This window comes from Phoenix dactylifera, chromosome 6 (genome assembly GCF_051530095.1).
Source record: "Phoenix dactylifera cultivar Ajwa chromosome 6, Ajwa_hap1_PhDact_Kaust_v1.1, whole genome shotgun sequence".
Taxonomy (NCBI): domain Eukaryota; kingdom Viridiplantae; phylum Streptophyta; class Magnoliopsida; order Arecales; family Arecaceae; genus Phoenix; species Phoenix dactylifera.
This window is the reverse complement of record NC_143195.1, coordinates 519,169-544,924: the sequence shown is the minus strand read 5'-3', so window position 1 is coordinate 544,924 and position 25,756 is coordinate 519,169. Positions and strand designations below refer to the sequence as shown.

At 37.1% G+C, this 25,756-nt stretch overlaps 2 protein-coding genes across 6 annotated transcripts; one reads left to right on the top strand and one right to left on the bottom strand.

Annotated features, from left to right (window-relative positions):
• The first annotated feature begins 3,329 nt into the window (after positions 1 to 3,329).
• Positions 3,330 to 16,293, top strand: LOC103712465 (uncharacterized). Of its 5 annotated transcripts, none has more exons than XR_604938.5 (4): positions 3,330 to 4,301; positions 6,483 to 6,649; positions 8,758 to 8,860; positions 9,206 to 9,378. XR_604938.5 is itself a non-coding variant. In XM_088724260.2 (4 exons), exons 1-3 carry the CDS (start codon positions 3,381 to 3,383, stop codon positions 9,411 to 9,413), a joined length of 1,296 nt encoding a protein of 431 aa, XP_088580386.1. In that variant the 5' UTR covers positions 3,332 to 3,380; the 3' UTR covers positions 9,414 to 9,440; positions 15,879 to 16,293. The 5 variants fall into 5 exon arrangements, 4 of the variants coding, with proteins under 4 accessions (XP_088580386.1, XP_008797215.2, XP_008797214.2 ...); XM_088724260.2 differs by lacking the exon at positions 8,758 to 8,860 and adding an exon at positions 15,879 to 16,293 and having other exon boundaries at positions 3,332 to 4,301; positions 9,206 to 9,440; XM_008798993.6 differs by lacking the exon at positions 8,758 to 8,860 and adding an exon at positions 9,589 to 11,675 and having other exon boundaries at positions 3,332 to 4,301; positions 9,206 to 9,440.
• LOC103712466 (GroES-like zinc-binding dehydrogenase family protein) lies at positions 14,445 to 24,373 on the bottom strand. The gene is made up of 10 exons (XM_008798995.5): positions 23,802 to 24,373; positions 23,569 to 23,705; positions 22,593 to 22,639; positions 22,158 to 22,480; positions 21,290 to 21,372; positions 21,029 to 21,104; positions 20,878 to 20,939; positions 19,416 to 19,511; positions 19,177 to 19,338; positions 14,445 to 14,905 (listed from the first exon to the last, which is right to left on the bottom strand). The coding sequence occupies exons 1-10, from the start codon at positions 23,842 to 23,844 to the stop codon at positions 14,789 to 14,791; spliced, it is 1,146 nt and encodes a 381-aa protein (XP_008797217.2). The 5' UTR covers positions 23,845 to 24,373; the 3' UTR covers positions 14,445 to 14,788.
• Between the last annotated feature and the right edge of the window lie 1,383 nt (positions 24,374 to 25,756).

Here is a 25,756-nt window from a genome sequence, read left to right as displayed (position 1 = left end):
TTCTTCTAATTAAAGCATATCACGCTAAATCAATTAATGCATCAGCATACTATCCTATATAAAGACGTAGCCTAAGGGTCTTCAAGTAAGTCCATTTGAAGATTTTTCTTTATAAAATTTCTTTCTTCCACATTGTTTCTCTATCATTCTGACTTAAGTATCGGAGCATTCTGCCGGAAACTTTTCAGCAAATGAACTTCTTGTAGGTCATTTTCGAAGCCGACCGATTTTTTCTCACTTCGGTCATCTCATTCAGTTCGGTTTTCACCGACGTGAGAGCTGTGCTCCGACCTCGGATCGAACATATATAAATTATTGTACTTTGAGGGCCATCAAGTCCAAGTGGTACCTCTTACATTTCGGAGATCCAGGAACAGACATATAGCCAGGGTTGGGTAAGGATTCACCACTTTGGCCCCGTCGACGGTCAGCCTAGCCAAAAATGATAGTTGAATTAACAACAAAACAAAAGGTACAGAACAGGTAACTATAAAATGTAATCCAATAGTTACAATTTCGTAATTGGATCATGCACTAGGCCAAATCAGATCAAGCAAAGTAAAAGTCGGGTTTCATCTTAAAGCATCTTCAGAAACTTTAACAGTTTATTAATTTCATTACCATATTCACTTTGTATATTTGAATATATATATATATATATATATATATATATAAACCAATATCCAAATTAAGTTGTCACTCAAAACATAAACAAGTGGGTACAAAGAAGTTAATAAGAGTAAAAACTTAAGACGAGATATTGTTAACAGCATCAATGCCTCTTGCTCATCATCATCTTAATTTATGTTTAACTTGTAAAATAGAGAGATTAAATTAATAAATTATTTCTATTACTTAAAATTATATTATACAACCAAAAATGTTCAATACGTAAATCAACCAATGTTTGGTAGGTAGTATGCTCATGAAGTAAAGTCCATGTTCTGTACTTTTACTACCAAACGCCATTTTTGGCTGCAGGTAGAGTAGTCTTAAACTTGACAAGGGATAACTAGGAAAGAGGGTATGATTCTATTCTATCTACTGAATCCAAAGGAATAGTCTTATACCTAGGCAAGGGATAAAGGATTGGAATCAACAATGTTGAATCCAAGGGTTAACTAGTTGTCACGAAGAGTCAGCATCAAGTTCCTCTCTCACAGTTGAGGAATTAGTATAATAGGATGTGTATGGATTTTGGTAGAGAAAAACTCTCGAACAAAACCTCACAACTTTATTAATCAACTTTTTATATGGAAAAAAACATGGTTATTTATTGTTGTGGGATCTTAAAACCCTTGAAACTCATTCCTAAGTCCTTATAACACAGTTATTTAAAACAATGATGACAACATTATTTTGTATAAGTCCAATATAACTTCTAACAATCTTTTTTATAGGGAAAATAATAAAAATAGATAAAAACCATTCAAAAGTTCAACTCCCATATTTTGGTTCACATGCATATGTAATGATTTTTTAAATAGAGGACATGAAAGGCTAGAAAAGAAGAAAAATTGAGGGAAAATAACACAAAGAAAGGGAACATTTAGGAGTGGATGGGATCCTCGGTAGTACTAAATGACATGTTTGAGGGGAAAAGAGATGGCTAGATTAAGAGGAGTTAAAATAAAATAGGGCAAGAGAGAGAGTTGACCGGCTCAATCCCTTTCTATGCAATTGTATTGTGCCGAAGCAAGGGATTAGTTATAGCTTAAAAATACTTGCACCTACTACTACCATTTCAAAGATTATTTAATAATTTTATCATATTTCTCTTTAAATATATTAATAAAGATGCTTAGAGAATTTTGTGAAATACATCCAATACGATCTTTTTACATTGAGATGTGCATGAGTATTATAGATTGCATGAAAAATGAGTCACCAATTATATTGATATTATAAAGCAAATAACTTTAATATACATGCATTAGTAGTGTATGCAACTATTGCATGCAAACTGTATTCTCATGTGATGAAATAACCATTTTTATTAGGACGTCACGATGTTTGATACAAGTTATATGCAATTTATTCATGTAAGCTTACTAGGGTCGAAAATGGATTGGATATAGATAGGATAAATAGTATATTCATGTGTTTGTGTATGTATGTGTGTGTATATATATATATATGTATATCCTCCTTTTTTTATTTATAAATACACATACATGTATAGATATCCATATATGATATAAATATGAATATAAATGTATAGTTAAGCTTTATGAATCAAGATATCACTAGATAAAAAATAAATTAAGTTAAAAATATTAATATTGTCATTTATTTTTTTATTTAATACAAATTATATAAAATTGGATAATATTATAAAAAGGAGTAAATTATAATTTTTTTTTGAAGTTTACGTTTATTATACTTACACCCATTAGTTTGTAATATCTGCACTTATACCTAGAACTAACTTAATGGTGCTAGTGACACCATTGACCCCATATGAAAAGATGAACTTGCCTTTGGATGAGAAGAAATACATGTGTGTGTGTATATATATATATATATATATATATATATATATATATATATATATATATATATATATATATATATATATATATATATATATATATATAATATTCTTGGACAGTTTTTATGTCACTTAAGATTATTTTGGTTATTTCTAAATTTTTTCTGACATGATATTCAGATCTGATTTAAGGTTAATGATTTGATTAACGTTCTGCAAAATTATGGGTTAAAGTGTTGCATAAAAATAGACCTCAGGGGGGTTAAGTATAGATTTTTCAAACTATAGATGTAAGTGTAAGTTATTCCTAATCTCAAAATTTTTTTTATAATTTATTCTAAAAATCAGATATTTGAATATGGATATTTATATTTTTATTTAGAATAAATTACAAAAATTCTCTTGAGATTTATGTTTATTAAATTTATATCTAATAGTTTATAAAATCTATATTTACACCTAGTTAAATTAACAGCATTAGTGAAATCATTTATCTCATGTAAAAAAGTTAAAATTATTCTTGAGAGAGGAGGACTATACGTACATTTTTTTATGTTCTGGGTCCGTTTTTATGACATTTAAAATTATTGTGATCATTTTTAAAAAAATTTAATATGATATTTAGGTTTTATTTAAGATAAATAATTTAATTAATATTTTGTTAAATTATAGGTTAAAGCGTTGGATAAAATTAAATTTTAAGCGATAAATGTAATTTTTTTTGAGTTATTAAGTGTAAGCATAATTTATATGAATTTTTATAATTTATTTTTTTATTTATTTTATGAATTGAGTAGTTGGACTTGGACGCTGAAATTTGTGTGAGATATAGACTCGGATCCGAAAATGGAAGGATAATGTACGGTCCTTTTCACCCCTCACGGCAGAGATGCATCCGCCCACAAACACCTCCGACACCACCGAAGTCCGGCGAGCTCTCGCCCGCTGCCACGCCCTCCGCGACCGCCTCCTCCACTCCCTTCCTCCCTCGAAGCTCTCCCCTCCCGCCCGCCTCACCCTCCTCCGCCTCGTCGACGCCGAGCTCCGCTTCCTCTCCCGCCTCTCCTCCTCTGCCTCCTCCCACCCAATCCCCAGTCCCCTCCCCACCAACCTCGGCTACCTCGAATCCATCGCCCGCGTCCTCCTCCACCCCTCCGTACTCGCCGTCTCCCGCGTCTGCAAGCCCCTCCGCCCCTCCTCGGCCCACGTCGACGTCGCGGCCATCCTCGGCCGCGCCCCCGCTTGGTTCCTCGTCTCCGATCGAAACCCCCACCACCTCCCCTGGTTCGGCCCCAAGGGCCTCCGCGCCCGCGTCGAGCGCGTCCTCTGTGCCGCCCGCTCCGCCGGCGCCCTCGCCCCCGCCTCCGTCCTCTTCGTCTTCTCCAGAGGCCTCGCCGATGAAGCCGCCTCGAGAATGGCGGGCGACTTCGGCGCCGTCGAGATCGACTTTTTCGGTGGTTCGGACTTGTTCGAGGAGTTGGAGGAGGGGTGGGTGGGTGTGAGAGCCAAGGAGAGCAAGGTGTTTGAGATAAAGATTGATTCGGGCTGTGGGGATGATGGAGTTTTGCCGTTGGGAGTTGTCAAGGATGGAGGGGAATTGGGTTCGGGGGATGGGGTTTTTGGTTCTTTGATTTCGAAGATGAGTCCTCCGAGCCGAGGGGAGCCCGTCGAGGTGATAAACTTCGATACGACGGCTTTGGTTGCGATGGTTTCGGGGATCAGCAATGGCGGTTGCGAGCGGTTGCTGAAGGCACCGGAGTATGAGATGAGAGCGAGATTTAAGAGCAACTACGAGTTCGTGATAGCACAGGTGAGGCGCATTTTGCCATATTGTTTCTCGATTCATCGCCCCATTTAGCAAGGTAGCAGCTTAAAGGAGTAAAAATTCTGTAGGGTTTTACATTTTTTTAGCCCAAATATCATGTACAATTAGATGGTATTTCGCTGGGCAATTGTACAATGATCTGCAGGATTTGGGATGTAGGTTTCCCCCATCCTTTTAAGCTTACAATTCAGGTTCTAGGAACATCCTAGGATGAATATTTAGACACCAAGATAGTGAAATTCTACCTGGGGAGCTCCGTTAATTCTCCAAGTCCTGCACCTACTATATCATAATTTATCAGCATTGATCACATGAAAGAGTAGAAAAGGCACCAAAATAATGGAATGGGTAACCTGAATCATAGTGAAATCAACCAAGTGATCGGAGACATGTGCAAAACCTTAAAAAAAATCTCAAAAAGCGAGAATAAGACTGGAAACTGTTGAAGAATGAATTTTAAAGAAAAGAAAGTAAAGAAAGCACAGAGGAAGGAAGGATGAATATCACCAGTAAATAGAATTCACTGCTTGGATAGCTCTCATGCAGTAGAAAAGGGGTATTTTGAGGTTATTTTAAATCTGTTTGGTTAAGAAGTCTTTTCGAACTGGCTATGGCCTATGATACATGTATACTTCAAACCAATATGTATTGGATATTGATATCGATCGGATACAACTATTGTATGTGTTGCATATTTATTTTAACGAGCCTATTTTTTGAAATCAAGAAAAAGGTTGTGGTTATTTTTGAGATACTTCTGAATAAGTTTGGGAACAAAAGGGGATTTTTTTTTCCTCCAAAAAGAATGAATCATGATTTGCGTACCAATCCAAATCGAATGGTATGGGACATACCGTACTATACCAGTTTGGTACCAATATCCGGTATGGATGATGTATCGATACTCGGTACGCCTATTGATACACCGAAAAGATTTTATATTGTACCATACCGACACAATGCTAGTGTGGCACCAGTATGGGTCCGGTACTGAAATAGCGAACCCTGAAATGAATATCTTTTTAATGGTCGACATGATGGATAAATAGGAATTTGTGATTTTATTGCTATTACAGAGAGTATGGTCTATGTTATTATGATAGACATTATATTATTGTCTATTTATCACATATATGGTTTATACTCATATCACACATGTGTGTATTTTTGCATGTGCATATCTATTTATATTAATTGCTGTATTTCTCGATGTCTATTTTTTTTTCAAGATTAGTTGTATCTGCAATATCATTATCATGTTTTATCCATGTCCCATATTTGCGTTTGTGCTTATAGGTTACGTTATGACTCAAAAACCATTAGAAAAGGGCTATTAAGGTCTATGATGCTGAATACTCAATGGTGAGTTCTTCCCATCCAAGAGAAACTGAGAAAATATTGCTAGTTGATTCTTGGACGGTCTATGAAAGAAGAGCCTCACGGTGGACATCATAGGACTTATGTCTTGTGATGAGTCCCGAAGTCAAAACCAGTCCTAGTTCTTTCTACTTTGAGATTGCATTCCCTGCATATATTATTTTGCTATTTTAAGAAACTTTCATCTTGGTATTTTGAGCCAAATCAGGGTTTGTTTAAGTTGTTCACTTAGTTCCACTAAGGATTAAGGAGTGAAATAGATTTCTTAGAGAAAATTAAAGGCCACCTATTTATTGAAACCTTGGGAGATCATTTGACATTTTTCCTGAGTTCACTTCTAAAAAGCAGTGGTCTTAGCAGGTCTTATGTTAGTTATATGTTGAGTCAAGGGAGTCTTAGGGCCGTTAGGAATTTGTTTGAGGATGGTTTCTTCATTCTTATTTTCAAGGTTCCATGTTAATCCAGGAGTAATAAACTTGAAAGTGATTAATACTTTAGTCGAATAATTCAATCTTAGGCTTAAAAATAACCTAGTTTGGCCACCCTATCATCCTTCGCTACAACGGATGGATACTTTGCCAAATTATTCTCTTATGATTCAAAAGTGAAGACAATGAGGAAAAGAAAGAAAAACAGGGAAAAGTTCCAAGGCAACATTTGGTGATATATGGTTGCCATGTTATCTCATGCTTTCTGTGTGAATTTTGACATGCCTTTCTTTTCTTCAACATTAGTTGCTTGCTACTGATTTGGTCGACCCTTTATATCATTCATATTACCCATTGGCAGGTGATGTCTGAACTTCAGAATCGAATTTTAGCAGAACTAGAAATTGCAGTAGCTGGAAAGAAAGGTATTATCTGTGAAAGTGTTCATTCAGAGTTTAAGGAACTTGTTTCAATGTGTGGAGGAGCCAATGAAAAGTTGAGAGCTGCTCAATTAATAAAGTGTCTCCTGTAAGTTTCTCAACTAGCTATGCTTTTTTGTGTATTAGTATATTACTAACTTATATGATACAGTCACGCGGGATTTTAGTTGCCTCATCTTTCACCATTGTGCTTGTGCTTTTGTGCTAGCTAGCTATTCTTAAGCTTGCTAGAGAAAAAAGATTATGTGCTCCAGAACCGAGTTTTATCTATTTTTAACTCTTGGTTTATTTCATTTATTAAATGGGGAATTGGTTAGAGTCACTTTGTTTTTTTATTATATTAGCACACTTATTTGACCTGGTAATTACATAATGTTTAAAGATTACATAGTTGCCAAGCTGATGGTGTTTGTATGTCTCCATTCAAAAGGATGTGCAAGGTCACCATATGTTTCAGAACTTCTCAAGACTTTTGAGTGTCTTGTTAAAAGACATTGGAGGACAATGACGGCAGTTGATTTTCAACAATTTCAAGTGCTAAAAATAATAGACCAAAAATATTAGACAATTACTAAAGAATTATTTATTCCTTTTGATTTATATAGTATGTCATAAGAGCAATGTCTAAGACAGAAAATGTATGAGTGAATGATTAACTCAATGTAAAAGTCAAACACTTCGAGAAATATTTGTACGGTCTAGAAAATGTTTCCTTTCTCAAAGATTTAAGTTCCAAGCGCTTTTAAGAAACCTAGACACCTGGCACTAGTGCGGAGCAAGGTCTTTTTTGGGGGGTTGGGGTGTGGAGGAACGGGTAGGGTCATAGAGTGTATGGGTGCATGTGCCCCGTGGTGTAAAGACCTCCAAGGCCTCCCTCGCTTTAGTGTCCAACCCTTCACTGCTTATACGCATGGAATGCCCCATGGGCCCTGTTAGTTTTGTATTATTTGCTGACAGATGTCCCAGGCTTCATGACTTTGGGCCCACTTACTCAGCCAAATGCTGCTTCCAAACTTGAGTAAGTTAAAAGAAAAGCCATGTGGTTTCGAACCAGCAGCCAAATTAGTTATGGGTCCAAGATGGCCCTTCTATGGTGCCTCATGAATGCTTATCCTTGTAGGCTGCATAATAATACTTAAAAAAAGGAAAAGAAATTACTGTCCGATCTTGCCCTTCCTCAATTCCCGCCCCTTTCCCTCCTTCCCTTCCGCACCCCCCCCCCCCTCCCCATCCATACCAATGAACCTAGGAGCTTTTAGGGCATTGACATCTTGTCATTTGATGTAAGTTTCTCTCTCTTTCTATTTCTTGACAGAAGATCCATTCAATAATTGTTTTAGATTCATGAACATTTAGTTTCTATCTATGTATGATTAGTCTTAGTCTAGAGATTTCATGAATATGAAACATTTAGGGCTCTTCTCCTCTAAGCAAATGAGATTTTATGGAGTAGTTATTTTAGGTCTCATGAAGCATCTTAATCAGGTAATGTACAGTTACAAATAACTGTGTACTCACAGATATTAGTATGTGCAGGAATAGTATAATCATGTGCAGGGACAATGTAACTATGTACAAGAACTAGTATAAGTGTGTGCAACATAAGTGCAAGTGTGTGCAAATCTTGCATAAATGTGTGCAGGACTAAAAGTTAAATGCTAGTGGTCAAAGGACTGCCTGTTAAAGCCCAGTCAAAGAAAGGACTGGGTGTTAAATTCCCTAAAAGAAAAATTGGTGTGCTTATTATTGATTCTATTTTAAAAATCAACTAAGCAATTTAACCTTTGCTAACATGAATGCTGAAATTCTACCTCTTAAATAGAAAAGGTTGCCTTTGATGATTTTTTCTCTAATCCTTTATGAACGTTGTGATATTTTTTATTTCACTTGGGGTTGATTTAGATTCTAGAATGTCCCATAGCTTATCATTATTCAATATTAAACACAGCCATAAACTAATCAAATCAAAAATCAGGTATGAACTAAATTACTGATCTTGTCATAAACATAGAATAAACATTGTACTTTTGTTATTATTTTGCATTGGCCTGGAACCTAGAGAAACCTGACCCAAACTTGCACCCTGATTCACTTAGTTGGGTTTCATCTGCTCGACCTGACACGACCCAATGATGATGGGTCTAAAATTTTTTCCTTGGACGTCCCTGACTTTGTTAGCTAATGGGTTGGTTCCAGATCTAAAATTGTGACCTGAAAGAAAACCAGGTTAGGGCCATGTCATGCGTGCGTTGGCTTAGTCCAGGCCCAGTTGCAGGCCTACAAAGAGTTCATACAAGAAGTCAGTTTTTTGCATTTCCTGTATTTTTTCATTACTTATATGTGTAGAAAATATTTGTCAATATATACATCATGACAAAATAGATTATTTTCTAATTTATTCTTTTGACTTCTTTGTTCTTTCATTATATTATATACTTCCATATGATACAAATACGAAACATATGAATGTAGAGAATTACACTTCATATTAGATTAAGTTAACCACTTCTATTTTATTTTGTCAGGCAAAGCTTTTCTTTTTTCAAACAAGTGCCAATTTTGCGATTCTATCTTTAACTTATTAATGTTTATTTTTTAAGCACGATGATAATGCTCTCTCTGACCAATCGGTTTGCCTGAGCAGGGTCGTGCCAGACAATCCTTCAGCTCGTGTGATGGGTCTTCCCACAACAAGAAAGATAGCCTTGAAGAACAAGATTGTTTTTGGGACAGGGGATCATTGGCATGCTCCGACTTTGACTGCCAATATGGGTTTTGTACGAGCAATTTCACAAACTGGTTTGGCTTTGTCGACCATCGAACATAGACCGCTTGCGCTAACGGGGGATTAGTGTCTTTAGAATGACAGCTTTATGAGGGTAAGTTTGTATCGTTAGTCATATGATATGTTTCATTTCCTTGGCGATGATTGCAAATCACTTGATAGAGCTCAACACCATTCCAAATGTTCCTTTTGATTCAAAATGCAAAGAGGGCTGACTTAATCTTGCTTTGTTACTAGTCCAGAGGTGCGGAGGTAGTGGCATTGTCGTGAACCATGGCAATATGAAAAGAAGGACAACAAACATGAGATATTAGATACCTAAAATCCAGTAACTTGCGTAGTTGTCTAGAGGTTTGAATTTTCCGAGCAACCTGCTCAAATTGTTTTCTGGATTTCAACTTTAACGACTTTAATACATAATCAGTCTTGTGCTTCAAAACTTATATAAGTTCGTCTTATAATCGAAAACGCTAACAGTTATTAAAGCTCCAAGTAAGGGTGAAGTGTGGCTCCGCTGTTGCTAAAAATAAAGCCAAGTCACTTCCTTATATTGATAAAATTTAGACAAACAGTAATTTTTAACAGACCTTTTCTGGTTTCAAGATGTATGACAATGTCTGTGTTTTTCATCTTATTCTCATTTCCATCTTGCACTTTGGTAATCTTAAAAGATGACAGAGAGATACTGCTTGTTATTTATATCAAATAAAAAAAGGCTCGGAATGGAGATACATATAAAACTATGCAGGGCATTAGAAACTCAATTATGGAATATGAGATGGTCATTAATGTGAGTATACACACTAGGACCGAGTATAAATTAAATTTGAGGGAAGGAATGAGTGAGGGAGATGCTCCACAAACTGCAGGAGAAATCCTCACTTTCAGAGTTCGTCAACTGCTTGGGTGCATATGGATTCCCAGTTCTGTCGACTGAGAAGAATTAAATCCGCTATGTTTCAGTGGTAACACCGAGATGGATATCTTGTTTGTTGTGACCGAGGGGTCTCCGTTGTCTTGACCAACAGCTAGTGCATCTTAATGATGGTTTACTTGTTCATCAATTTAGATGCTCTGTTGTTCATTACTGTACATGATCAGTGTTGCTGTAAAGGTGAAAATGTCCCATGCTTGATTCATTGAACCAAGATTGTCATTGGTGGTTCCAGTGGAGCCAGCATGTTCAATTGTGATACGATGCTAACCGATGTAACTGTGAAATGATGAAAAGAGAAGCGAAGTTTTTGGGGCTTGTTCACAATACGAGTAAAATATGAACTCTTGAGTTGTTTCCTCCGACGCCTCTCTCTCTCTTCTGCTACGCCCCTTTAGAACTGAGCCAATGCCTGCATCGATAAGTGGGCACTGAGTTGGCCCTTCCCACTCTTTGTTTTCTCCCTTGAGGATGGCACAGTGCCGACTCTCTTTCCCTCTCTCCCTCTCTCTCTCTCTCTCTCTCTCTCTCCCCAATGGAGGGTCAAAGCCCTTGTTCTCTCTCCCTATAGCTCTCTCCTTCCCTCTCTTTCGATCTCTCTCTCTCTCTCTCTCTCTACCTTCTTTGAGGGTGGGCACTGCCACCCTAATGCCCTTACCATCGTCCACCGCCATTGCATGCAAAGGGATCCTTCATCAAGGGGCTATGGTTGGGGTTAGGGCTATGATTTTTGCCAGCAATAGGTTGTTGGCTGTGATGGTGATTGGCTATTGCTGCAGGTTGTGGCCATGAACGTTTGTTGATGCCAGCGGCGGATTATGACGAATAGGGGCATTATTAGGGGCAGTGGGGTGGAATCTGCTATTGGATCATCTAGTAAACTAGCGCTATTGGGGTCGCCATCATGGGAGGGAGCAGCATCAATAGCTGCTAGGGTGGATCTCTTCACCTAGACTCGCGTGGCCCTCTTCAATCAAAGTGGAATCCACCATTGGATCATCCATTGGTCACCTTGAGATTTATGCAAGCAGATGAATAAATGAGATGTATGCGATCGATGATCCAACTGCGGATTTACACTAAGCTAGATCAAAATTGAACCAATGTGAACTCTAAATTGGAGACTCCGCACATGGCTTACCGGAGATCAAAATTTCTATATTTTAGGTCGTGCGGTGGGTGATCGCACATAAACTTTGTTCCAATGGTGGTTGATCCGAGACTCTAATCTTGCTTTCCATTTGTTCATTAAACCAATACTGGACTTCCAAAAAAAATGATAATACGAACATTTTGATTAAACAATAGAATTATGGTATACGGTGAAGTGATACCATACTGTTAAGAGAAATGATGGTAGGATCATTTGGGAATGATGAAGGGCCACTTTGAAAATTTTTAAAGATAAAGAGGGTGTATGTGAAAATTTCCCTACATCACATCCATGTGTTGCTATTTTTCTATTGGAACTGTGTTTTCTCTTGCCCTGCGATAACCAGCCCCCATGCCTATAAATGCATCCAACTCATAACTACTATAACATCTGAAATTTATCGTATCTGTATATACTAAGACGATCTTAGGGTTTTTACCTTACAGATATTTACATGTATCTTCTTAATGGTGAAATTAAGTGCGAATTCTTTAGTTTATCGAAAACCATGGACGCACATAAATTAGAAGGTAACGAGGACTGCTTCTAAAAGAAGGTTTGTGATCCCATACACAGGTAGGTTTCTTAGGCCCCATGTAGTATTTAGAGTTAATTTCTCGGTAAAATCATATGAGATTCTTAATTCGGTTTTCCTACAAATTCTAATTTGAGTGGGAAATTGATTTCCCGGTAAATTCATCCGTGGTAAACCCCTATCATCAATTTGTTGCCTTTTCTCATTCAGGAACAAATTTCTCTTCGATTTCTTTCTCTACCTACTAGACTCCTGTTAATTCCAAAGAAGGATAGAGCTATCATACGTCGGTTTCTCCATATCATGATTCCCCATTTAGTCTGCATTGACCACTCATGCATTAAGTAGACGGATCCTATAAATCAAACATTGTTGTCCATATACAACTTAAAGCATCCCATATTAAAAGGAGTTTTGAATTGGAAGAATTTTTCTAAGAGATTCCACCTATCAGATTCATTACCCAAAATACCCTTAGCTCTTGTTGTTAACCTCCTCACACGATATTCTAAAATATTAGAAAATAAAATGCACTTGAATAACAGAATCAATATTGCAAATGAAATCATTTCTCAATAAATATATTGAAAATAAAATACATAACTTGTGGTGTGTTTGGACGCCCCAAAAATAAGAAATTGTCCCAATATTCTGAGACATTACGATTTCTAAATTCATATGATTCGTTCATAATGTCAATTCTGAATTCCAAAATCAAGGTCTTTCCTTAAAGTTGTCATTTGAAATCTAAAGTCAATAGAAATTTTGAACATCTTTTAATTACAGTTTCATAAAACAGGTTTTGTGGAAGAATTTCTTCTATGCGTGGCCTCTAAACTCTGCTTCGGACTTGAGTTTAATCTTATATGCATCTATTATCTACTCTGTATTTTTCAATTATATAAATTTGTGCCCTTAAATAATTTTCTATGTCATGTTTTATTTCTTCTCAACTGCATGTTCTGCAAATTTGGCCTGTGCTTTGCTTGCTCATATTTTCATTTGTAGTTTTGATAAACTTTTATTCTTAAAATTTTTCTCCCATTTTATACTTCTAGTTTAGCTACTTTTTAACTTCTTAAACTATTACGTTTTACATTTTCTATATTTTTGTTGATCTGTCTCAAATTATCTTATTTTTGTTTAATTCTAAAACTAATGACAAAAGCCATCAAGGGAATTCATTTAAATTGGAGTTGTGAGAGGGATTTCTCGTAGGAAAAGATCTAGCTATGTTGTATCATCACAGATAGGAATTCAGACCAAAAATAGAACCTGGGAACAGAGGAGTAGACATGGAACACCGTCTGGATTACTTAGAAAAAGATTAAAGTGAGAAATAACAATGCAAAATGAAAAAAAAAGGTTTAGACTATTAAAAACCTCAAGGTTTGGCATTCTGCCAAGGTGAAATCAGTGAGAGCAACAGTGCTGCAAGATGGTGAACAATTTTGAGAACCAAAACCTTGTCAAGCTCACTTCCCAAAAGATTCAATAAATAGAACTGTTACAGAATCTAAGATTTTTATCGGATACCTCAAATAAACACTTGGATTTCCCTAAGTGATCACATCCTACCTGTACATAAAATATCCCAGACCAATGCAACTATTTTTTTTCTTTTTTTTTTTGATGAAAAGCTGCAACTATTAAATACCTAATTCACTAACTCCCAAATTCTTATTCCTCTATCCTTCTGCTATCATTCCTCCCTCTTTTTCCTCACTCTGATAGCACAAAGAAACTAAGAGTTTCAGATAAAGCTCTAGACAGCATTGTTTCTCCATCATTATTAGTGTGCAATTCATGTGTTTCTCCAGAGAACTATGAGCTCAATATCTGATCAAACAGATAAAAAGATTTTTCAATTCTTTTCTTGATCAACATTCTTTTTTCACATTGTATCTGAACATGTGTGATACAGAACCTCAGGGTACACTTAAAGTAAGCAAATGCTAAAACAAGAACTAAAAGGACTTCCCACCAACACCTCAACCACACTAAAGTTCTACTTGCTAACACTGAGATGCAATTTATTAAAAGGCAAAACACCAACTATAAGTTGCGACAGATGATCAAGGCATGTCATTTTTTTTTTCCTGAATGGATGACCTGAATTTGAGTCCAGTTGTGATCTCAAGAAGCTGAGAAGGCCACATTTATGTAAAAGCAGGGCCTAGTCTGATCCCAACTGAATTCTCACCTCTCAAAAAGAAAGTGTGGTACGAGTAAAGATAGCACAGACCTATATTGAGTTGATCTTCACATGAACACTGGCTAATCCATGTCAAACTAAACTTAGTTACTTCAATCCTTCCAACAGTATTCTCTAATAATACTCCCAACTTATCTATTTATTTTGTTGCAGTGAAGTGTTGAGATTCCAGGCAGGTCCTATCTTTCAAGGCGAAATTCAAGATGTGGCAAAAGCAACAAACAACAAAATTTTAGAAGGTGAATGAACGATGTGGGAACATGACAGAATAATGTTTTTACTGCATACTGGAAAATTTTGAATCTCATAATGATGTGAGATAAACAAAATAAAACATCACTGGGACATCAGAAAAGAAAATGCCATTCAAATATATGGCCAACTATTGGTTTGTGAGAATACATTCCATCTAAACTAAATGGCAATAAACATCATGGTTTTTCCCTCAAAAATATTTCCTTTTTTTCTCCTCTCAAGACAACAGATGTCACAGTTTTTTATAACTTTCCTTTTTGACCATACTACACTTTAAACAGAAGAGCCTCAGGAGTACAAATACACAGAATGTTACATGTGGATTACGTGCATCTGGTCACAGTCTACAATCATTTGGGCAGATGGATCACACAGCGCAAACATTTCCCTTCTTTCATTAGGTTCAAAGCTTCATTAATATTATTAAATGGCAAATCATGTGTAACGAGATCATCAAGTTGAATTTCCTGTAATTGATAACACATTGGCAATTATTTGAAACAATAACAAATAAAAGATATTATATTATACCTGCACAATTTCACTCTAAGTAGAAAATGCATAACTAGGATAGTAACCGGATATATTGAAAAATGAGAATAGATAGAAAATGACAAGTAATATTAGAAAAAACTTTAAATGGATGCAGCATGATGTAACGCCCATTCCATTCAGGTAGATAGTCATTCTTTACAGAAAAGGTCACTTATCTTTTAATCAGTTTTGAATGTCAATATAGAAGGATGTCAAAGAAAGAGACAGGTTCATTGGTCAAAGTTAGAAGAATTCAATATCGCAAGATCCTGAAGAAGGAATATCATGCCAATTTGGAAATAATGACTAAACACCAGATTTAAATGCATATTGACAGACAAGAAGCAAGAAAAATGAGCATTAATCAATTTTTGCCTACTCAAGAATCTACAAGCACATATTATGTCTTACCTCCTTTCATATATTTAATTCTACTCTAATCTGAATCAGAATTTTAATTTAACCGTATTCAAAACAATGAACTCATAACTCTGCTACCAATACCATAGAAGCTAGGATATATTTGGCAGCCCTGGTTGAAAAACTTCTGGTCGTGCACAAGCGAACTGGTTAAAATTGTAGCAGATGGTACAAACTGTGAACTAAGATGAATACGTTACTTTCAGGTGGTTATTTGTGATGATGGAGATCGCTTGGGTATGGCTTCCGCTAGCAAAAACACAAGCTGCATACAATGTTCTAAAACACAATAGGGCACATATTTTGCTCTAAGAAAAGTAATCAAAGAATTTGAAGGGTAGACTAGTGTATCTATGTACCCTGAGATGTAGCAGAAAGTGGTACTGCACCTTTTATTTTGTTTCTATGTTTCCATGAAGTAACAAAAGGACAGCATATATGATCCATTTTAGTGCTGCAGCTGAATATAATGTAGCAACGGTGCAGGTGACAGTATGGAGATGGCAGTAGAGGTCATGGCGGTAGCACTTCTCTACATAGGAGGTGAAATAGGATAACCCAGTGAAGTATGGAGATGGCAGCAACGGTGCAGGTGGTGATGGCAGAGATGGTGCAGGTGGTGATGGCAGTGGCAATGTTGGAGATGGTATCAGCAGCAGCAATGGTGGAGATAGCAGTAGTGGCTGCATCAGCGACATCAGCGGAGGCGGCAGCAGCGCCAATGAAGATGGCAGCGGCGGCAATGGTAGAGGCGACGACAGTGGTGGTGTAAATTGGAAAGAGTATCAAGGAGGGGATGATATCACTTGAAAAGCTTCGGTTACCCTTTTTTCAGAAAATCGAAAGCAAGATTTTCTTGCTTTCTTTTTTTTTCAAATATCAGAAGAATATTTCTAAAAATAGAAAAAAGAAATAGTAGAACCAACATGATTTCTATTTCAGTTTCATGCTTTTATTTTAGAAACAGAACACAGGAAAAAAAGCAATGCCATGTAGGCCCTAATTCTTAATGATTTAGATAGTTTTCAGAGATAGTTAATATCCATTGTAGTTTCTTAGTTAAAACTGTGATAGCATAGTGCGGTTGGACTTGATTTAGGACCAACTTTCATGCATATAACAAGTCAGTGAACTTGAGTGCCACCTACTTATTTGGGCAACTACCATGTGCATATGCTCAGCACCTTTGGAGGTATGTGCTGAAACCAATAGTAACAAAAAAGCTTCATTTAATTCAAGATGTTTTATGACTTTACTTTTGTTCGTAAAATAGCAATTAAGACTTGCATCATAGGCGCTGCGGTGAATGAAGACATTGAAGGGTGAAAATCGAAATAGAGAAGCATGCGAAGTTCCTAATGAAAAATTGAAAGGGGCACTGGCTAATAAATCAGGCTACTGCTTAGAGGATACAAAAGAAGAACGGAAGTGACTAATCATAGACGTAGCTTTTGGTGGATATGCTAACTTGCAGGTATTGCTTCTTCTATGGGATAAGAAACAGGGTCCATTAGTTAGGGAAGTAGAAATGCAACAGACCAAGGTTAGGCATAATAATATGGATATAGATGAGATAATCTTTGTTGGATGCATATTTCATCTAGTTTTGTTGGATGAGATAATCTAGTTAGGCATCATGGACTCACACAAGTGCGTGAAGATTTCCTTGACCGATTGAGAACTATAACATCTGCCTCTGCAATGCACTTGCTGCAAGATGATGCCCACATATATAGTGGATTTGCACTGGACAAAAATGAATACGGGAGAGAGATGAGAGAAGCCGCTTGCCAAGACTACCAGTTAAAGAATATTTCCCCTTTTTCTTTTTTCTTAGGTACAACTCTTACTTTTCCGGAACTCTTAATTCCTTTGTCTTTCTCTTCCCACCATCGGCCTCCATCACCTATTGGCAGAAATCATCTCTGCTCGCCAGCCTTCAAAAACTTAAGCATTTTCAGAGCTTTTTGTCCCAAATAAGTTTGCGGACAAGCATGGAAATTTCTTTATTTTGAACCTTCTCGATCTGTTTACGGTTTCTCTATTTGCTTGAGAGAGGAGACATAATTATAACAGTTTATTTGAGTACGCTCTACAATCTTAAAATGCTCTATGATGACATTGAAACTTTGCAATTTGATCTCCAGCACTTGTTTATATCCTACATTTGTGTTATTAAGGAGAACAAGTTTTTGAAAAGGCTCAGAAGCACCTCTGGTTTTAAAACCTTCAAACAAGGAAATTCATCTCTCTTTTTTGCAGAGGAAGAAAATCCATCTCCTTTGATGTTCATATTTTAATTGTTCATCATGCCAATTTTTTTGGTGGGCGAGGGTTGCTGTTTTTGTCTCTGGTGATGTGAGGTGGGAGGAAAAGGCAGATGGTGATGGAAGCCAAGTTGACTTCTAAGAACACAAAAAGAGGAAGGAGTCTGGAAGGACAGGTGGAAGGTGATGGGCAGTCGAGGCCAGTGAGCATTGCAGGTCAGGATGGGTTTGGTGGGAAAAAATGAGCCAAGAAAGAGAGAAGGAAAAAAAATGATTGTTTTAATCCATGTGTTTGGGTTATTGATTGCCACCTATCTCTCTCTTCTTCACTATTATCCAACACAAAAGTGGACTGTTTTGTCATCTTGCAGCGAATACATTGTGTCAAACACTCACATGAGTGCCTAACGATTTCTTCTCTCAGCTATGGTTGTTTTCTATTACCAGGAAAAACACAGGTAAACAGCGGACTTACATCTAGGAATCCTAATATCAAAAGACCATCAGCACAAGATGCATGCCATGCATGGAATTTGTACATGCTAGATAATTGTAATCCCATCTTTTGATGCAATGTTTTCAGCAAAATGCATATGACCAATTCAAAGAGGTTGTTTGATAGACAAACTATCCATGACATATCTGTTGAACATGGTTAATATAAGAAAAAATAGTACTTGATGAATGGCTATAAACACATTAACCTGGGAAGTATTGCCAGGTACATGGAAATTCAAAAAGATGTAATTGATCTATGGTAGAAGTATTTTATGGACAACTATGAACTTGATAACCAATGAAATGTACTTAGCACATGTGATTCATATGATCCAGTCAAAGGAATAAGACAGGTGTCATTTCATCCCCAATGTATACCTTTAGACTTGGTTTTATTTCATTATATTTTTAATGTGAGTTCATGCATCCACTATAACTTTTGATTGATGAAATTCTCATGTGTCTATATTCATAAATTGCAAGGAAGTCCCAAGAGGGGTATATTTACTAAAGAAGGGAGCATGGTATGCTGTAGCGTACCGTACCGGACGGTACCAAGCATACCGGTACTGGTGGCGTACCGATACTTGGTACGCCAGACGTACCGCAAACTGTACCGACGCTATAATAGTGTGGCACCGGTATAGGGTCCGGTACCGGTACGGTCTCTGATACCAGTACGGTGAACCTTGAAATGGAATGAACCTAGAAGGGAATCCATAGACTCACGGTCATACAACTCATGGGTGTTTGCATTGTATATAGAGAAATTTTAAGCATATTCTAACCAAAAATATTTTAATTTCATGAAATATTTAACAAGCACTGGCAATATATAAGTGATTTCAATTTAATAAGAAAAGAACAATTATGTTATTTACCTCGCTCAAAGGTTGTAAATATTGCAACTGCCATTTTTATTGTCAAAATCAGTTCAGAGAACAGAATATAGTTTCTATGAAGTAATAAATTTACCTCATCCAGTATACAAATATTTTCAAAATAACGTTGAGACTTACCTCTCTCAAATATTTTTCAGCTAACTGTGGCAGGTCAGATTTCGGTTTCCATCCTCCAAATAAAGAACCCTTTAAAGTTCTTCCAGAAAGAAGCAATGCATAATGAGCTGATACTTCAGGCCTCATTTTTGGTACACCTAAAGTCACAGTCAGTCCCCAACCCTAAAGAGATAAAATATGTCAAAAAAATATAATATATCCTATATGCGGCTCTAAACAGAAGGGAGGATGAGAATTACATCACAGCATGATTGTAATGCAGTCGATACTATTCCAGTATCACCAACGCATTCAAAAGAGAAGTCTGCCCCTCCATCAGTCATGCGCTTTATAACCTGCAAATTGTGGTCTGCTTATACCAATTCTCATTTATCTATTCAATTTTTCAATAAGGAAATAAGAATGTAAATAGAAATAACTTCATCCTTATCCACTATTGAAAGAATATATTATCAGTAAACAATTTTAGAAAGTGATTGTAAGGAATATATGTTTGCCGAAGAATGCATCACACAAGAAAAAATTATTTCTTTAGAAAAATACCATGTCGCAGCAAAAATGATATCCAGTCAGATGGCCTCATCACAATACTTTAAGCATAGCTCAATCCTTATATGTTTCTCATTAAAAAGTTACTGCATTCTCACAATGAGAGCATCATTATGCATGTCTGCATGTTTCATGACCTGACAAAGGCAAATTTTTTGTGATCACACCACCATATCCATTACTTGTAGAATATAAGTACCAAAGAAGCAATGTTAAAAGGCAATCTCTCAAGTTGGTGTTAGATCTTGAAAAAGATGCACAGCTTGGAGAGTGAGTTAACTTTTTCTTATAATTTGTTTGGTGTCCTGTAAAATTGTATTATCAGGGTCTAAACAGTTACAGGGGAGAAGAGTCATGGGGATCCAAAATGGACAAACCATGTTCAATGTTGGATTGGAAGAAGGTTTGCCTCCTCTCATTTGGATTAAATGGTGGTGACTTCGAGAAAACCTAATTACAAGAAAGCCTGGATGTGAGGTCTGAGGGTGATTTTATCTTTAGATCATCATACTGAATTCCAATGCTGGATAGAGGAACACATTCGAAACAGAATAATAAATTTTTGTCAACCAAATGGCAATTGTTTATTATAAAATTCAAGCAAGTCTCTGCATCAGATTCATAACAGAGATAATGTGGATCCAAGATGCACTCTTGTGTGTTGGAGGTTACCACACCACTGTCATAGTGTGCTTGAAACATTCAGTGCAAAAGTCTCTTCAAGGCCACTCCTGTTCTTCCATTAACTCATAGTATTGAAGGTTAACTGACAGCCAAAAATCATCCAATGAAGAATAAGGTTTGCTATCACCAAAAAAGAATAAAGGTTTGCAAAAAAGGGGGAAAGGCATATCATTTCTCATGCAGCTTGGTGCAAGATCCGCATATAATAGGATTCAAAAGGTCAGGCCAGAGGTAGTTCTGGAGATTGATCTTGAATGCTATTCTTTTGGAATGTGGTCAGGGGTGAATTTAGTTGACAATTGTCATTTTACTATTTTTCTGGGGGTGGAGAATATGTGGACTATGCATTTTTTTTTACTCTTAAGGAAACACATTGATATGTATTGTGTGCATTTTTTAGCATGCATGAAATGATGCATCTTGGTAAAGTTTATTGTTTTCTGTATAAGTTCATGGAATACGAACTACCTGCTGGACAGGTTCATTGCACTCATCTGGATTGATATATTCTGTCACACCAAAAGCCTTCCCTGTGCCATGAAGAAAAGGCATTCAACAACTAAAGATCAACCTATTAGTATCAAATAATGCAACTAATCAGCTTGCAGCTATATCATACCAATTTCGTATTTTTGAGGATTAGTATCCACTCCGATAATTCGAGAAGCCCCCCTTAATTTAGCACCTTGTGCTACCTGATTGTACAACATGAGAAGTCAAAGACATGTATTTACAGAAACAGGTCCCTAGTGGCATTAAGTGTTCTGGCAGATGAGAATGACAGACTTGGATGCAAAGCTTACTGAAAGGCCTCAAATTCCAAGACAAAAAGGTAACTAAAGTTGACCCTTAGAATCATAGAGTTGGCTGCAACACTTACTGAAAGGCCTACAGTTCCAAGACCAAAAATAACTACAGTTGACCCTTTAGATATGTCTGCAACTTTCCAAGCTGCACCAAGCCCTACAAGTATGAGCATACAATTACATTGACCATCCAATCAATTGTAATAGATGTTGTATATGCAAGCAAGACACTTGAGAATAACAAGACAAAATGTGACAGAAAGTATATGAACCTCAGGTTGGATCACAACAATAGAATTACATGATTTTGAAAATGAAGTCAGGAAGCATATAGTGGTAACTAGATAAGATGAATATCAGAAAGAATCATCCAGCAATTATTCATTGTATCTACAACAGCAGTTCTGAGCTACGAAACTTCCTTCAGCAAGGAATTGTAATAAATCTTCTTAAACAACTAGCACTGGCCCAGTGAGAAGTGCAATGAACTTTAATAATCATGCTAACACAAACCTCAGATATGTTTCATTCATTATGGATTATAGGGTGGCACAGATATATTCGTACACAGGTAGATTAAACTGTAACCAACAAAATGTATACCAACCAAGTTGTTTTCTTTATAAATCCTTTTTTGCCATTCATACATATGTTGTCACTGCCAACTCTTGCAAATCCTTTACATGTTATCATAGGCCTACCCATCCTCATAACTAGCCATTCTAGATGCAAGAAAATCTCGAAGCACAACTAAGTATAGAGCTAAATAAATAGCAACATGTGGTAAAGAAACATGGATCAGATGTAAGCAGGTCTTGAGATTATTTTGTGCATCATTAAATTGTCAAAGTTTTTCCAAAGCAAATCCAATAGTGCATGAGAACCAAAGTTACTACTGGCTGAAGGGGGAAAATGAACAGCATGACAATCCTCAAGCTTTACCTGCAGCTACTCCACAACTTAAAAGGCATATCCTATCCATAGGTGCAGTTTGGCTGATTTTAACAGCACAACCAGAGTGGACCACCGTATATTCACTGAAGCTTGACACTGCACAATAATGGTAAACAGGTCTCCCTTTTATCGAGAACCGAGTCTTGTTGTCACTGTGCATGAGGCCCCTCCTCTCCAAACCCAGAGTCTGGCACATGTTACTCTTTCCAGAAAGGCAATGCTTGCAGCTCTTGCATTCTCCAATGAACACTGTGAGTACATGATCTCCCACTTCAAATTCACTAACACCTTCACCTACGCTTTCAACAATCCTGTTGAATGCAGAGTTTTTGAGGTAACCGTCAAATATATAGTTTGCATGTTCATATCTTATAATTCATTATAGCATAACATGTCCAGATTAGATCAAGAAGGAGAACGAACCCGGATGCTTCATGGCCAAAGATCCGAGGAAACAGAGCAGGTTGTGCCTGTGATATAGGTACCAAGATAAGCAAAACCATCAACAGGCTCGTTTAATAAATGGAAACTTTCTAAAGCACAAAAGAAGCATTGCAGTCTCAGACAGCATATACCAAGCTATATAAAATGAAGAAAAGCAATTTTGTACTTTGCTATGTAATTTGAATTTAAACTTGATCAGAACCACCAGAGGAGAGTAATTAGGATCACCAACATTTAGAAAAGAAGAATCCAACAACAACTTATAACCTAACTAACAACCATCACCAGTTTGCTTATTTGAAATAAAAATCCGACCCATGAACACATTTTGAATGAAAGAAGCGTTACAAGGACAATGGTGAGGGCATTGAGCAATCCTTCATCATTTTGAAATTGGTAAAGCCATTTGGTTATGTTGCAAGTCATCATCATACGACTAATCGGAAATAAACAATAAACCCATGTTCACCAATGCAATCAGCTCGATGCTAAACATGCAAGCAACGTCAGCTAGTGGATGCCACTGTTTCCAAAGTGTGGCAATTTCACCAGACTTCATAGATTATGGAAGACGATCTAAATGCAGAATGGAATCCTCATTTGGCGACCAATGAAACCCTAACCATAACAATCAAGCCTTATCCCATTTATTTGGTGTCTGGTTTGTGCACCCAACTTCCTCGTTTCCTTTTGGAGCAAGAAGGTGGCTATTACCATCCTATGTTTCGACATTGGATTGAAGAAATGAAATATAGAAACACATGGAGACTAATTATCCCATAATTCGAATTAACAGTACCTGTTCTTCTTCTTAAGTTATTGCTGAAGCCATCAATCTAGCGTCGGCCCTCCATATTTTTCATCTAGGTTTTCGGAGGCGGTTTTCTATCGGCAGTGTTTGTGGCTTACGAGCGAACAATTAAACGAAACGGAAGAAAGAAGAGCAGTATATAACCTTCGATTCCCACTGGGTGACATCGCTCCGACAGAGAGAAGTGCAGACGACCTTGACACGAATCTCCATTGGCTTGGGCGGATCCACCTCTACCTCCTCCAGCACCAGAGGCTCCCCTGGTCCCCATGCCACCGCAGCTACCCAAAAAAGAAAAAAAAAGAGCAGATCTATAAAATCGATAAAAGACAACAAAAAGAAGCATACAAGATCATGAGCTTAACAATTAAGAAAACCTTTGCAGGTGATGACGCCGGGAGGTTTGATCGGCGAGGACATCGGAACAGCGGCAGCAAAACAAGGAGGAATTATGTCTCCGGCGTGGTCCTCCGCTCGTTCCCGGTCTCAATCCCCCTTCGTTTCCGACCGGACAATTTGTTTGATAGAATATTGTAGGATGCGGATCTCCAGACGAGACAGATCGAAAGTCTGCTGCAACGGGAGGTTGGTGGGGGGAGTAGGTGTGCGTGCTGAATCCACCATGACGACCCTCCATAGTGTACGGCCCCCATGGTCCCGCCACCGAACCCTCAACCATTTGTTTGCCTTCGATTCGACTGCCTCGACTGCCTCTGCTTCAAATACAAACTGCAGTGAAAATTTTCAATTACAAAAAATATATTTTTGTTTATTATAAAACTGTAAATATATACAATTATAACTTTTTGGTATAATTTAATAAAATATATTTCGCATCCAAAAATAAAATATCGCGTCTATAGTCTATCAGAATAGCTGATATTGTGGTCCACAAGCACTCTTCAGCTACATAGAAAAGCGACTCAATCCGCCGCTCCATTCACCCCTTAGTAGATATACCTAGCTGCGGAAGATATGCATGCCATGCCAAAAAAAGGTTGGAGATGGTCATCTACTTTTTTTTTTTTTTTTCTTTTCCTTTTTATAGATATATTAAAAGATAAAAAAAGAAAAAAGAAAAGGGTATAACTATGCGAGCACTGTATACTATGGTGTAAATATTTCTCAACTGCAAAATATGCCTTTATTTTTAGTTGGGTCTAGATGCATTTATAAAAAAAGGAATCTCAATTAGCAACTAGTTGCATTAACAACATATACATTAGATCAACATCTAATAGCTCACGTACATAAGTTATAATACATATATTCAAGAAGTATCGTGCATACGTTTATAAGTGTGTATGTGTGTGGATATATATATATATATATATATCCTATGATGAGACAGGTTGAAGCATTGACTTGAATCTGAGCCGGCCTGTTGATGGTTGGGGGTGGCTGACCCAGACTCGACCCACAAATCCATTGGGTCAGGTCAGGTCAGGCAAATGGGTCGGGTCAAGAGTGCCACTCCTTTCATTTACATTTTTAGGGAACGTGGCAATCTTTTTCGATTGCCATGTCACAGCTCCATCAGATTGGAAAACTGCTTTAGACCTTGCATGTTTTTCCTAAATTAAATAATCCAGATGGATATGATGGCTCCTCAAACATAAAATCAAGTAGGTGTTGGCAATACCTGGTAATGAAGAGACAGTTAGTTTATTGGTCATTCATGTACCGTCCAGGCTCTACACTAATCATGGCGTATTGCTCCGTCTGACCAACTAATCATAGGCCACTTTCTCTCATCTACCTGACTGGTGTTTGCTTGAAGGGACTGCTAAGAGCACAACCTACTCCCAAGTTTCCATGGTAAGTAAAAACAAGGAATACAACTACAAGCAAGGGCCCGAGTTGGACCAAGATTCCATCCTAAGTATTAGAACAGAACCATCCCATTATTATTCCAACATTCCAATAAAAAATGCAATCGAACCGAGCCGAACCAAGTAGCTAGAAATCCAAGCTTGACTCAATTCAAAATATTTGAGCTTAAAATTTAATTCAAAATTGATCGAGTCTTGCTATCTCAAGCTCGAACCCGTCTTAATGAAAAAAAACAATAATTGAGATCGATTCGATCCAACTCGAATGTCAACCGAGCCATATTCGAACTCGAATTTAAACCTTAACCTACTCATGTACTATATATAAGTTTGAATAGACTCGTGATTCTTTGAGCTAAGCATCTCGCTACTTGAGCTTGATAGTAGCCGAGTCGAGTGAAGCTCGAGTAGTTCATGGACAGATCAACTCATTTATACCTCTAACCTTGATCGGCATGTTTTAGGATATTTCATATTTCAAATACCTGGATGAGATGGCA